At 57.4% G+C, this 14,718-nt stretch overlaps 3 protein-coding genes across 3 annotated transcripts; 2 read left to right on the forward strand and 1 right to left on the reverse strand.

Moving 5' to 3' along the window:
- Positions 1–101: 101 nt before the first annotated feature.
- On the forward strand, positions 102–3,923 carry PHYSODRAFT_311149 (phosphatidylinositol 3 and 4-kinase-like protein; the record flags this gene model as incomplete). The annotated part of the gene is made up of 1 exon (XM_009520973.1): positions 102–3,923. The coding sequence occupies one exon, from the start codon at positions 102–104 to the stop codon at positions 3,921–3,923; it is 3,822 nt and encodes a 1,273-aa protein (XP_009519268.1).
- Positions 3,924–4,980: 1,057 nt separating this feature from the next.
- PHYSODRAFT_284829 (hypothetical protein) lies at positions 4,981–8,094 on the forward strand. Its single transcript, XM_009520974.1, has one exon. It carries the CDS (start codon positions 5,547–5,549, stop codon positions 6,600–6,602), a length of 1,056 nt encoding a protein of 351 aa, XP_009519269.1. The 5' UTR covers positions 4,981–5,546; the 3' UTR covers positions 6,603–8,094.
- Positions 8,095–9,254: 1,160 nt separating this feature from the next.
- Positions 9,255–14,696, reverse strand: PHYSODRAFT_353899 (hypothetical protein). Its single transcript, XM_009520975.1, has one exon. The coding sequence runs from the start codon at positions 11,751–11,753 to the stop codon at positions 10,191–10,193; it is 1,563 nt and encodes a 520-aa protein (XP_009519270.1). The 5' UTR covers positions 11,754–14,696; the 3' UTR covers positions 9,255–10,190.
- Between the last annotated feature and the right edge of the window lie 22 nt (positions 14,697–14,718).

Raw genomic sequence — 14,718 nt, forward strand, 5'->3', positions numbered from 1 at the left:
ATGAACCCATCTACTCTAATTACTCGACGTGTCGCAATTCATTCGCACTAATCCAGGAGGGCGAGAAGCTCCGATACGTGTAGGTCTCTCCCTCCGCCAGCATGGGGACGACGCGCTGCGAAGGCCTCGTGCGTATCCGCGAGCGCGTGGCGTTCCGAGCGTCCTCCAACGTCGAGGAGGACGCCGCTCGCTCCTTCTCCTCGTCCTCGTCGGGCAGCCGCCGCCGCTCTGCCAGTCGGTTGAATGACGACGTTTGGTACTTCTGCGTCTCCCGAGCGTCCACCGCAGCGCTCGAGTGGTTCACAGTGGACGCAGGCACAGAGAGCAGCGACGATGAGGACGCAGCGCCGTCCACAAGCTCCAGCGGCGCCGTGTTGCTGGCCAGCACGCGAGTCTCCAGCGTCAAGGCAGTGGACGGAGAGAGCATCAAGTTGCCAGACGAAGGGGACGACGCGGAGGACGCTGGGACTTTTTCCTGCTTGAAGATGGACGACGCAGAGCGGAAACGACTCGAGAGCTGCTCGTTCTACGTGGAGGACGACGCGTCGGGGATCGCGTTGCTCATTGAGACGGAGTCGCAGGAGCAGAGGGGCCAGTGGGTGCAGTTCCTGAGTGGGTTATTGACGCGAGAGAGGGAAGAGCCCGATGGAGAACAGGAGCATGTTGACCAGGAGGTGGAGGAGAGTGACGAGGTGCAGGAGGCCAGAGAGGACGTGGTGGAAGACCTCGAATCGCTGCACTTCTCGGCGTCGAGGTCGTCCATCTCGACGCGCTCGTTACTGCACCAAGGCAAGTCGGAGAATCTGATGGAGGAAGACGACCCTTTCGGATTACTGTCACTTACGACATCGGCTTTGAGTTCGATTGCTCCTATGGATTGTCTTGGTGCTGTCGGGAAGAAGTCTTCAAGTAGCGCTGCGCCTGGTATGTTTGCCATGGATCACTTTGAGCTTGCAGAGGGAAACGGCCACGCTGAAGAGATCGAAGACACAGGCGATAGCGACGTCAGCATTGCCAACACTGATTCCGAAACTGCGGCAGACACTGCAGTCGATCCCTCTTTATTGCTGTCATCCGGTCGGCAGCAAAGCGGGCAGCTCCTTCAGTCCCGCGAACGCTCAGCTAGCAACGTCACAGACCCCCTGAGCTCCAGTGTGATCCGAGAACCTGCTGATATGCAAGGCCGACGTCATAGTTTGGGGTCTGTGTTCGGCTCAACTCCAAAACCAACGAATGGCTGTCTTCGATGTAACAAGCGATTTGGCAGACTCATTCATACGCCCAAGGTGTGCGCGTCCTGCTCACATCGGTTCTGTCGCGACCACTGCTGCCAGTGGACGACACTGACGACCCCGGAATCAATCACACTACCTGCTCCAGGGGTTGTAGGGTCCCAAATGGGGGCAAAAGCAGTCCCGGCGCCTGAGCAGAAGCGCGTGTGTATGGATTGCCTCGTGCGACAGCAGCTGCTGACCTCGCTACAAGAAGCTGGTGTCTATTATGCTTCCGCAGTCGACGAAGCTGGGGGATTGTCACGACTTGTGCGCTGGAAATATTTCGATCAGGGTCCGAAGCATGACATTGAAACCCACATTCGCGCTCGAAGTCTCGGCCCTTTGAGTCTTCTATCAGCGATGTTCAAGTATCGACAGCAGCCCTTCATGTTTGTGGTGGTACTGGCACAGCTAGTGCACAATGTTGAGAACTGTATGGACACGATGGACTTCTACTGGCCGCAGTTCTTACAATGGGGTTTTGTTAACCTCCCCGACGCGTCTCCAAGTGTCCGTGCCTTCTACCTCTTCTTCCTCGCTGCCACTGCTCGTCGCAGCGTGCATCTCGCTGTCAAGGCAACATGGGAATGCATTGCAGCTCACTGGGACGCCATGGCAGGCGGGCTTTATAAGCGTGGCAATGGCATCGTGGTAATGCTCTTCTTCGTTACGAACGTAAACTTTGGTGAACCTCGAAGCGTGCTACCGCAATTACTGTTCCCTCAAGCACCGCTCCACCAGCGTGAATCATTCGAAAGACTACTGGAGCAACTGTACGAGTATGTGCGCCGGGCATACGCTGCTTCACAGCGTGAATCTCCGTTTTTCGAGTGGCTTCTCGCGCGCAGCAAGGAAGAAATTGTGTCTAGCTCTCGTAATGTTCAGAAGCAGCTTCGTATTGGTGACGGGTTCCTGGACCCATTTCCATCAAATTACCACGAAGAAGCGCAGCTTATGCTACTGGAGCGTCGGAGGTCAGGGACTCAACACTTGGTGGAAACGAAGCAGCGGTTGTGGAACAAACCTGCTCAACACATTTTCAGTGATGAAGTCCGGCTCGTGCGCTTCCTCGTAGACCTCTGTACATATTTAAAAGAGAACATTTCCGAGCCTGCGCAGCGGAAGAAGGCGCTCCCAGCGCTGCTACAGGAAATGTTACGTGGTAAACACATCCGACCTGAGGCAGCATTGCCATTGTCGGGAACTATGGCTCGCCAACACCGTGTGGTCAATGTGCTGACTGACGAAGGAACGGTGTTTTCTACCAAGGCTCGCGCGCCGACGCTGGTTTTCTTTGAAATCATCGCATCGTCATTAGATGCATGCGATAGTAAGTCTGCTGTGCAAGAGGGGATCGATCTTCGGTCAAGCAGCGACAATAACCTGGATGATTTGGTGGATGCAGCCGTGCAAATGGACAGTGAGCTGGAAGGTCTCCTGGCTCCCGAGCAACAGGAAATCATCAACTACCTGGACGGAGAAGTCGTCGGGACCTACGTAGCAGATTTGATCCCAGCCAGCCGAAGCGAATCTCACGCTTCCGTACGGTCATCGATCTCCGAAGATCTAGACGGGCTTAATCACGTGCTACCTGCTGGTTGCACGCCGCTTAGTGAAAAAGCGAGTACCGGTGTGTTCTCCGATGAGGAAAGCGACGAGTTTGGTGCAGAGGAGGTAGGCGGTGACGACGTAACGGATACGAACGATAGCTTGGATTCCGCCAACTCGTCACAAGCCAGCAAGTGTCCGTTCTTCGGAGAACGGTTTGCTGATACGCAGAAGCGGATTCATGAGGAGAGTTCGTTTGCGCGCTTCGACGGCTGGGCGTTAGTTCCCGTGATCGCAAAGAGCTTCGATGATATGCGTCAAGAGGTCTTCGTGCTGCAAGGGCTCAAGTTGTTCCAGCTTATCTTCCGCAAGCACAATCTCAATCTGTGGATGCGCTACTACAGTATCGTGTGTGCGGGCAAAGACTGCGGCTTGCTGGAGGTAATCACGGACGCTCAGTCGCTGGATGGTCTCAAGAAGAAGGGCAAGAAGATCAGTGGGGTTGGTACGTCGCTGCCTAAAATCTTCGAGCGAGCGTGTGGTCGAGACCCCGTTACAGGTGAACACGACCCAGTCCGCCTGGAAAGAGCTCGAGCAAACTTTATCACGAGCATGGCAGCCTACAGTCTCTTCTCCTACATTTTCTTGGTGAAGGACCGACACAATGGCAACATCATGCTGGACACCGAAGGCCACGTCGTACACATCGACTTTGGCTTCGTGCTAGGTATCGCGCCAGGCAACACGTTCAGTCTGGAGACAGCTCCGTTCAAGCTCACGCCGGAAATGGTTGAGGTCATGGGTGGCGAAGGATTTGACCGCTACCGACAGCTCGTGGCTCAAGGGCTGCTTGCTCTGCACTTAGAGGCGCCTCAGCTTCTGTCGCTGGTGTACCTGTCGTCCAAAGACTCGTCGTTCCCGTGCTTCACCGGCCGATCACGTGCTCGAATTGTCCGGAGGTTGAGTCGACGTTTGTGTATCGGCTGGAGTGTCCAAGACGTCGAGCGCACTGCTGCTCGCATTGTGGACAAGAGCAACGGACACCGTGGCACAAGGCAATACGACTGGTTCCAGAAGATTTCCAATGGCATTTTGCCCTAGAGAGATCCGGCCAGAACTGGAAGGAGCCAAAGTTACGACCGGTGATTTATGACTGGCACTTGGTTGACCGATGGCAGTCGACGTGCGTGCCAGAGCTTTGTTTACACTCTGTAAATTCTGTACAAAGCAAGGAATGGATAGAGGCATATCTTCAAAATGTATAAACCGGAGCATTTGCTCCAGCATTATTCCTATCATTCTTTGAGCAACATCAACTCAATCCGTCAAGGACCGGCTACCACCTCAATGACGTCGCTTCTTCTTGGAGTGTGATTTCTTCTTCGAGTCACGGTCACGATCGCGGCGGTGTCGGTGCTTGCGATCCTTCTCCTTCTTGTCCTTGTGCTTTCTATTCGACGAGCTCTTGCGCTTCTTGTCCTTCTTCGACGAGCGTTTCTCGCTCTCTGAACGTCGGCGACGTTTACTGCTCGCACGCTCAGAGCTGACGCTCGAGCTCCGGCTGCGTCGACGTTTCTTGGCAGATTCGCGGTCCCTACGCGAGGGGCTACGGCTGCGTCCTCGACTTAAGCTGCGGCTTCGGCTTCTAGACGGCGACCTGTCGCGACGACGTCGCCCAGCACTGCGGCTACGACTGCGACTATCCGAGCGGCCCCGACGTCTCTCTTTCCGCTCACTCGGACTGCGGCTGCGTCCGCGAGATGACGGGCGGCGTGATGACGGCCTCTTTGCCTGCTCGTCGTCACTCTCGCTCTCGTTTCCCTCCTCGTCACTTGAAGAATCCTGTTCACAAATAGATAACAACAACAACAACAATGACATAAGAAGATTGTCAATAACCAGACGATGGACAACATCAACATCAACGCGACGCTCACCGAGGACGAAGACGAGTCCGAGTCCGACGACGCCACGCGCTTCTCGGCCACTCCCAAGTGATTTCGACACTGGAACGTCAAGTGCCCCACCATGCCGCACTGTAATAAATAAAATAAATAAAATAAATAAAATAAAATAATCATAATTCCGTCAGCCAGCACTCCCCTAGTGCAAACTCAACATTAGCAGCTGCAATACCTTCTTGCAGGCTCCGCGAACATCGTTCTGAGGTCGAAGAGCAACAGTAGCAAAAGTTAAGTAAAAATCCTCTTCCCTACCCTCGTCTTAATTATAGACACCCACCGATTTGTTGGAGAGCTTGGCGAGCGCCATGAGGCCCTTGGCCTGCTCGTACGACGTCTCGGACGTCTCCTGCTTCTCGTCCTCGGCCGCGTACGGGTCATAGCCGATGGTGTTCTTCCAGATGCCCGTCATCTTGAGCGCCGCGCTGCTGTGCATGCGGTTGTTGTGCGGCATGCGCACGCGTCCCGCGGTCGCCGGCATGATGTCCTCGCTAAGCTTTAGTCTCTCCTTCCTTTCTCCCTCTCAGGATAATAAAGAGCTCCACAATTCCACTGGGGTGCGGTACTCCAAATTCCTAGCGCGTACCGGCTCTTCTCCGACACTGCAACATACATTCTCCAAGTCACTCGACAGGCGCTTGAACGCCACAATGTGACAAAGAAAATCACTCGCCTTTATTTCGTCGCACTCACACACACCCCAGTGTTGAATAAGACGCCGAGTCCGCAGTTGCCACTTCCAAGAGCTCCCGGGAGCTCCATTATGCCTCCCGCTGCCTCCGTCTCGTCGCCCGAGATGACGTCCAACGACGACAACGTCAGCCGCAGCATTATCGTGCACAGCCCCGACGCCTCGACGCCGCCGCCCACGTCGCCCGTGACCATCGTCCCGCGCGAGGAGGAGCTGACGCTGCCGCAGCGCCGCCCGCCGGTCTCGCTGCCCCGCCAGGTGCAGGAGTGCACCATGCAGCGCGTGCTCGTGACGGGCGGCGCCGGCTTCATCGGCATCCACCTGTGCCGCCGCCTGCTGGAGCAGGGCCACGAGGTCATCTGCCTCGACAACCTCTTCACCAGCCAGCGCGCCAACGTGCTGGAGCTGCAGAACCAGTTCCCCAACTTCGAGTTCGTGCGTCACGACGTCACGGAGCCCTACGCCTGCGAGGTGGACCGCATCTACAACCTGGCGTGTCCGGCCTCGCCCGTGCATTACCAGTACAACCCCATCAAGACCACCAAGGTGTCGTTCATGGGCGCTTTGAACTTGCTGGGGCTGGCCAAGCGCGTCAAGGCGCGGGTATTCCAAGCCTCGACGAGCGAGGTCTACGGCGACCCGGAGGTCTCTCCGCAGGTCGAGTCCTATCTTGGCAATGTGGACTGCACCGGCGTGCGCGCATGCTATGACGAGGGCAAGCGTGTGGCCGAGACGCTGTTCTTCGAGTACCACCGCACGCTGGGCGTGGACATCCGCGTCGCGCGCATTTTCAACACGTACGGCCCGGGCATGCACCCGTACGACGGACGGGTGGTGAGCAACTTCATCATGCAAGCGCTGCAGGGGGAAGACATCACTATTTACGGCTCCGGAAGCCAAACCCGCTCGTTCTGCTTTGTGGATGACTTGGTGGAAGCCATCTTGCGCTTCATGGATTGCAAAACGTGCGTGGGCCCCATGAACCTGGGAAACCCGCACGAGATGACCATCCGAGAGCTGGCCGAGATGATCATCCGTCTCACAAATTCTCGGAGTCGTCTCGTGTTCCGAGACCTGCCCAACAACGACCCCAAGCTGCGAAAACCAGACATCACCCTTGCCAAGTAAGTTGCGCGTGTACTGTTGACTATGAGTTGTTGAGGTGGTACTTACGATTGCTGCTCTGAATTGTTTTTCTTTTGCAGAACTCACTTGGATTGGAACCCGCATGTGTGCATCGAAGAAGGGCTCATGCGCACCATCGCGTATTTCCGGGACTTGGACCTCTCCAAGTATAAGCGACCGACGAACAACACGGCGCATCGAAGCAGCCAGATGGCGAACAAGTCCAAAGCTACAGCGGCGGACTGCCGAAACTAGAAGCGCCGCCACCGTTTTCACGGATAGAGCTCAAGTTGCTGCACAGGGGACAATCGGCGCGGGCAAATTTCACGTAGTAGTACGTACATTCATGCATGGCACAGGCGAATTACACGTAGCAGTACGTACATAATGCAAAACACTGTCATTCTCAAGCACATTGATCAACACATCCACTCGCGTAAAGATTTATCTGTGAAAGTCAAGGTTGGGAAATGAACGCAAAGCATCCGCGGCGCAGCCTGCAGATGAGCTGAGGCAATTCAAACCTTGGAGGTAACTGGTTGCTTATTCATTTGTTGGTCGACGCAGGGGGCGGAGCAACAAGCTAGCTGGTTATGAAGAAGAGCTGTTGGACACGCACCCCACGTCTCCACTTCGCTGGTGCTGCATAACTACGTGGATTTATAGCCCGGAAGGGCGCCTGCAATTCCACCGTTGTCGTTGTCGTCGAGCTCACCGTTCGCCTCCTGTTCAGCCTTTTCCAGGCGAGCACGCTCCTCCCGGATTTTACGGACACCGCCACCCTCGCCGAGCTTTGCTCCAGGGAACTTGACGATCACGACGCTCATGTTGTCACGGCTGAAGTGCGAACAAGCAGCATCCAGTTAGCACGGCAAAATCAGGGCAAACCCGCCAGCCTTCTTACCTTCCAGCACGAAGGCAGTTGTCCAGGATCTCCTCGGCTATTAACTTGAGGTCCGACTCGCCGTTGTTCATCAGCTGGCGAATGTACGCACAGAGCTCGTCGTTGCTCATGACATCCCAGATCCCGTCGCACGCCAAGATCAAGAACTCCTCCGTCTTCTCGATCTTCTGCACTTCAATATCAGGCTCAGCCGACACTTGCTGCTGCTCGGCGGGTAGCTTCGTGTTAGCCTTGTACGAGAAGTCTCCGAGCGCGCGCGAGACCGCCAGGTCTCCGTTCACTCGGTTGCTGCGCACCAATCCGCCGGCATTCTCAATGCGCTTGCGCTCTCCCGCCTACATCAACCACCACCACAATAGCACAGTAAGTATCCATTGCACCTCGTAGCTATCCCCCACCCTCGACGTACGTTGATGGGCTTGTGGTCGTAGGACATCTCGACCGTGCGGCCGTCCTTGGCCATGACGCTGCGCGAGTCGCCCGAGTTGGCCACGATGATGTGTGAGAGCGTGACCAGCGCCGCGATGGCCGTGCAGCCGCTCTGGTCCGAGCCGAAGTTCTCGTCGAATGTCTTGCGGATGCTCGCGTCCAGCTCCATGAAGGCGTCGCGCATGGCCTTGCCGATCTTGTCCGGGTCCACGCCCTCCGCCTTGCCGTCGGGGAAGAGGTTCTCCTTGGTGGCGGCCGCGACCAGCCTCTCCGTGATGCGCTCGGCCGCCAGATCCGCCGCCAAGCGGCCGCCGTGTCCGTCGAACACGGCGAAGAGCGAGCAGTCCGACGGAAGTCCAGGCGGCGACAGCTGCGCCACGTGCGCGTCCTCCATGCCCGTGCGCCAGCCCTGCATGGTGGCGAGGCCGAACTCGAGGCCGTTGCCCTTGCCGTCCTCCGTGTTCTTGTCGGTGATCGGCGTCGCCAGGAAGTTGCCCATGACTGCGGAAGTGGCGCTCGGTGCTCCGTGCGACTCGCCCCTCGAGTTTGTTGCGTTGGTGAAGAAGACGGATCCGGAGCGTCGGACACCCGCGGACCTTCAACTTACGCGTTATCTAAGTACATTCGACACTAGCGTAATTAACATATCATAGGTTATTGGATCATAGATGCCGCATGAAGTTCAGAGCTATTTTACATTCCTTCATATTGCGATAGCATCGGTTTAAGGAGGGTAACAGATGTCAAGCTGCTAAAAGTTGTAGAGTCGATGGGTTGCAGTGGGAAATCCATGTGGCCCTGCACGCATATCACTCACTAATTTACGCCCGCGATTCACGCAAGTGACGTCCAGACTAGCTACCAAAGGTGAAGGAAACAAATTCAAGTTCGTGTTTTTGATTACCGCGCGGTGGGGGGTCTAGTGAGATCGGATGGCGAAGTACAGCAGCACGAACACCACCACGACGAACAGGATGAGGTACAGCATGTGCTTGCTGCCGCCCTGGTCCATCATAATGCCCAGGCGCTTCATCGTTCCGCCCAGGAGCCCCTCCGTATTGTCAAACTCCTTGCCCTGCAGCATGCACGCAGTCACGCAACAAAAATCATGTTGCCGTCAGCCTCTATCAGCAGAATATCCAAGCGACGGAAGATCGAGACCCACCATGCTGTCCAGGAATCGGTTCTGGTCCACCACCTCCGCGTGAATGCTACCAGAAAGCTATAGCGAAGGAGCAACACCAATACCAACAACGTTAAACCAGGTTCATTGCAGCAGCTACTCCATGCTCCACGGAGTATGATAGTTCCAGGCTGGGTCCGCCCACGCACCTGCTTCAACTGCGTGATCTGCAGCGACAAGTGGCTGATCTGCTCGTCGTTTTGCTCCTCCAGCAGCCGTTTAGCCTGCTCGCCGTTGTCTACGCTGCCTCCAAGCTGCCAAGACGCCACGCACAAGGATGCAATACAACGTTAGAACACTCGGGGCGGGGCACTACCTAGCGTGTCCGTGGCTTCATCTCGCGCTTACCTGGGATCGCGAAGAGGCCCCAGAGAAGAGAGATTCTCGCGCGGAAGACCTTCCGTTCGCCATCCGGTTGTACATGTGCGCGCAGCCCCTGCGAGATGGATCAAGCAAAACGCCTTCGTCACCTCGGCTTCGCTTCGTGCTTTGGGCGCTGAATGCGACGTCATAATAAGGTATTTTTGGCTGCTGTTCGAAAATCGCTGATTGGATGGTGAAGACCAATCAGCGAGTGCCATTTCACAGGCCGTAGATGGTGTGGTGCACGTAGCTATGAGACAACTTCGACGAGAACTGGTTGAAGTGAAAAAATGAACGAGCAGCTCTCGACCCAAGCTGACAAGACGACTGCAGCCGTTGGATGTATTGGTAGAGCAAGCTCTCACATGTTCGTCTTTGAAAGCAAACGTGCATCTTGGGTTCCAGGAATGACACGGGATGGCAACTTTCAGAATGCACGAAGAGCTCAATACTCAGCACCACTCCTTAATCCGAGCATGGTTTCTTAATTGAACGGGGGAGCAGCGATTACTACAGTCCGTTCCGCGCAGCAAGAACTCTGCCACCTGACGAGCATGAAGCGAGTGGGCCTCATTGTCAGGCGGTTTGAACATGGTGGAGATGTACGAGTCAAAACGTCCATGGCAAACGGTTGCTAAACTTTCACTTAGCTTGTTTTGCTTTGGTAACCTCAGCCTTCGCTACTACACTTTCAACATACATGAGGACATACTTAAGGCATCGAGTCCTCGGGGCGCTTGATGATCACCGTCTTGTGCTCTAGGTAGTTGCGCAGGCCCAGCTCGCCGTTCTCGCGGCCGATGCCCGAGTCCTTGAAGCCGCCAAACGGCGTGTTGCCGTCGAACACGTCGTAGCAGTTGACGTACACCGTGCCCGTGCGGATGCCGTTGGAGATCTTGATGGCGTTGTCGACGCTCTTGGTCACCACACCGGCGCCCAGGCCGTAGACGGAGTCGTTGGCGCGAGCAATGACCTCATCGATGGTCTTGAACTTGAGGATGGACATAACGGGGCCGAAGATCTCCTCACGAGCGATGGTCATGTCGTCCGTGACGTCGGCGAACACGGTGGGCTCAATGAACCAGCCTTTGTTGCCGACGCGCTTGCCGCCGGTCAGCAGGCGGGCGCCCTCCTTGACACCCTCGTCAATGTAGCCCATGATCTTCTCGAACTGGGTCTCGTCGATCTGAGCACCCTGCTGCGTGCTGGCGTCGAACGGGTCGCCGACCACACGGGAGCGAGCAGCCTCCACCGTGCGCTTGACAAACTCGTCGTAGATGCCCTCCTGCACGTACACGCGCGTTCCTGCAATGCAGCACTGGCCCTGGTTCAGGAACAGACCCAGCTGCGACTGCTGGATGGCGAGGTCGATGTCGGCGTCGTCGAGGATGATGTTGGCCGACTTGCCGCCGAGCTCAAGCGTCACGCGCTTGATGTTGCTCACGTGCGAGGTGCGCATGATCTGGTAGCCGACCTCGGTGGAGCCCGTGAAGGCGACCTTGTCGACGTTCGGGTGCTGCGCCAGGTGGCGGCCAGCAGTGGGGCCCACGCCGGGCACGATGTTCACCACACCCTTGGGGAAGCCGGCCTCCACGATCAGCTCACCGACACGCAGAGCGGACAGCGGGGTCTGCTCGGCGGGCTTGAGCACGACCGTGTTGCCAGCAGCAAGAGCGGGGCCCAGCTTCCACGCCATCATGAGCAGCGGGAAGTTCCACGGGATGATCTGCGCGCACACACCGACAGGCTCGGGCTTGTTGTAGCAGAGGTAGGGGCCCGTGATGGGGATGACGGAGCCGTGGATCTTGTCGGGCCAGCCGGCGTAGTGGCGGAGGGTCTTGAGCACGAGGCCCAGGTCGGCACCCTTGGCCTCGGCGCACGGCTTGCCGTTGTCCAGGGCCTCGAGGGCAGCGAGCTCGTCGATGTTCTCCTCAATGAGGTCCGCCAGGCGGTTGAGCAGGATGCCGCGCTCGGCCGCGGGCATGGTACGCCACGGGCCCTCGAAGGCCGCGCGGGCAGCAGCCACGGCGGCGTCGATGTCGGCGGTGCCGGCCTCGGCCACGTCCGTGATCTTCTCCTCGGTGGCCGGGTTGTACGTCTCGAAGGTCTTGCCCGAGACGGACGGCACGAACTCGTTGTTGATCAGCAGCTTGGTCTGCTTGACCGGCACGGGCGTCGAGAAGTGGCGCGACAGCACGAGCGGCGAGGCCTTGGCGGCGGTCGCGGCCGACTTGACGGCGAAGCGGGGGGCTTGACGGAGGACCTGGCGCTGCATGGCGGCGTGGAGAGCGGGTCTGCGGGGCTTGACGGCGAGAGTGCAAAAGGCAGAATGAGAGGCTCCCGTCCCAGCCAGTGTATTGCCGGCGGTACAGTACCAGCAGTACCAAAGGTACGTCGATAGAGCTGGCAGCTTCAACCACAACAGGTCCTTGGCGCGGATGTGCCGAAAAGAGCGGACAACGTCACTTCGGCCGTTACAGTAAAGTGCTGCGCTTGACACGCTTCGAAAGCAAGTCGAGTGACGTCAACGACGGGAACGCAAGGAGGGCAACTTCAACTAGTACAGCGCGAGCATTGCAGTCAAATGTGAGCATTGATTCTGCTCTCATTGCCGACACGTAAGCGCTGAAGCTTACGATTGCAAGTCCCAGACGGCGGTGCAGCACCGGCTCCATGCATGTTCATTCCAGTGCGGTCTCCATTTTCGTAAGCGCCGCGGTTTACTAGCGAAGCGCACAGTAGAGATGCGGCGGGCGATCGGGGGCACCTGGTTGAAGTTGCCGTCCATTTCGCCAGAATGATGTCCATCAACGAACGAAGCGGACACTTTGCCTGCTTCGCCCCCAGCCTCGCTGCGTCGGCAGCAGTAGCTGTACGCTACAGCCTGTAGTGTGATTCGCGAACGAATTGCATCTACTAAGGTCTTACTTGGTAGCCCTTGGTGCCGGTCGACGCTTGCGGTTGTCATGTCCAAAGGACGTTGTCCTCACCGGAATGTATCCGGTGCAACGATTACATGAACATCGCCTTTAACTTCAAGTACCTGGTACTTTTGATGGATCGAATTTGCAAGGGGAGCTTCTACTCGGTGGGGAAATTAGGCCAGCCTGCGCTGGAATATTCAAAGTTGCTGCCAGTGCCATACATTCGTTGCAAAAAGCAATCCTCTCAAAGACCAAGACGCGGCAGTGTCAAGTTACTCCGCCTGCCATGGTAGCATCGGCGAGGGTCAATTCCACAGTTCTGACCATGGCTTGCCACCAGACAGCAGCCGTAGTGTTCGTGGATTTCATGATACCCTGGCAAAAAAACTGGGATTGAGCGAGAAGCTGACAGCTGCGAAGGTTTTCAGCACTGAGTACGGCGATAGAAGTTTGCACGACGCTTTTCAGCGGCGCCGCGACGGCTGCGTCGTGCACGTAGTACATCATACTATCTCGCGCTATGTGGATCAGGGATGCCAGTGATGGTGGTGGCGCTTATGACAACTCGGCACGGCAACAAACTGAAAACCCTAAGCGAACAGGAGATCAACGCTAGTAGCACTGCTCGCCTGGCACAACTGCTAGCCAGACTTCATAAAGAAAGACACACAAAGCAAGAAGAAACAGTGAAGGAAGAATGGATATAAAAAGAGGCATCTTGATTCAACTACGACGTTAAACCGAGCTACAAGCCGAAACAAATCCAGACGCATGAGACTCGCCCGCGCTCAATGGCACCGGGCTGCACCACGACAGAAGATTTTGCTCGAGCTAAACGCCTTACAGACGGTCGTAGAAGCGGTCAAGCGGGGGCACGTCCGGGGACAGACCCTTGCGGACACGCACGCCGTTCACCAGCTTGCCGGCCATGTTGCCGGTGTCCGTCGGGTCGCCGCCGATCACCTGGTAGTGGTCAAACACGCACTGCGGGAAGGCCTTGCCACCCGTAGCCTGACGCAGGTCAGCGGTGAAACCGAACGACTCGTTGACGGGCAGGTACGCCTTCAGCTGCATCATGGGGGTACCCGGGCGCTGCTCCTCGGCGAACACGTGGCCACGACGGCGGGTCAGCACACCGTACACGCCGCCAACGGCGTCCTGGGGCACCTGGATGTCGGCAAGGAAGACAGGCTCCATAAGGGCGGGCTCCGACACGAGCTGGCAAGCGTACACCACACGGCGGGTGGTGGGCAGGATCTGGCCCATACCACGGTGAATAGCATCAGCGTGAAGCACCACATCCAGCAGGTTCACGCGCATGCCACGCACGACCTCCTCACAAAGCACACCGTCCTTGGTGGCCCAGTTGAAGCCGCCAAGCACGGACTCCTTGATTTCGTTCAGGTACGACACACCCTTGGTGGCGTCCACGAACACGTTGGCACCCGTGCCGTCCGGGCCGTAGCCCCAGATCTTACGGGCGTCGGTCACGTCCCAGTCGTGGTTGTCGGCCAGGTAGCGAGCGCGGAGCTTAAAGTCGTAACGGGGGGTCACCTCCTCCTTGTCATCCTCAATCTCCTGAGTGAGCTCGTCGCCCAGAGGCGAGGCCTCGCAGAACAGACGGTTGTGCTTGTTGGGCGACTTCGACAGGCACGTCTTGGACGAGGTGCCCGTGATCGTCTCACGGTAGGACACAACGGGCTCCGAGATCTTGACCTCCGTGCCCATGAACTCCTCCTGCAGATCCTTCAGACAGATCTCAAGGTGGAGCTCACCGGCACCGGCGATAATGTGCTCACCCGACTCCTCCGTGTAACACAGGACCATGGGGTCGGACTTGGACAGACGCTTCATGCCCTCCACAAGCTTCGGCAGGTCCGAAGCGGTCTTGGGCTCAACGGCCACACGCACAACGGGCGACACGGAGAACTTCATGGTACGGATGGTGTGGCCCGTCTCGGACGTGGTGATCGTACCGGACTTGAGCAGGTACTGGTCGACACCCACCAGGGCGCACGTGTTACCGGCAGGAATGTCGGGGGTCTGCTCGACGTAGCGGCCCATCATGATGACCGTACGCTGGATGTTCTTGACCCACAGGTCGGTCTTCTTGCCGGGCACGTAGTTGGGGCCGAGCATGCGGACCTTCTGGCCCGTGGCGATCTTACCGGCGAACACACGGCCGAAGGCGTAGAAGCGGCCCTTGTCCGAGGTTGGCACCATCTTAGACACGTACATGACCAGGGGACCGTTGACGTCACACTTGCGGATGGCCTCAGCGCACTCATCGTCCTGGGGGCCCTCGTACAGGGTGTC

This window comes from Phytophthora sojae, assembly GCF_000149755.1.
Source record: "Phytophthora sojae unplaced genomic scaffold PHYSOscaffold_2, whole genome shotgun sequence".
NCBI lineage: Eukaryota > Oomycota > Peronosporomycetes > Peronosporales > Peronosporaceae > Phytophthora > Phytophthora sojae.

Coding starts and splice junctions, on each gene's coding strand:
- PHYSODRAFT_284829 (XM_009520974.1), top strand. CDS start 5,547: ATGCCTCCCGCTGCCTCCGTCTCGTCGCCCGAGATGACGTCCAACGAC.
- PHYSODRAFT_353899 (XM_009520975.1), bottom strand. CDS start 11,753: ATGCAGCGCCAGGTCCTCCGTCAAGCCCCCCGCTTCGCCGTCAAGTCG.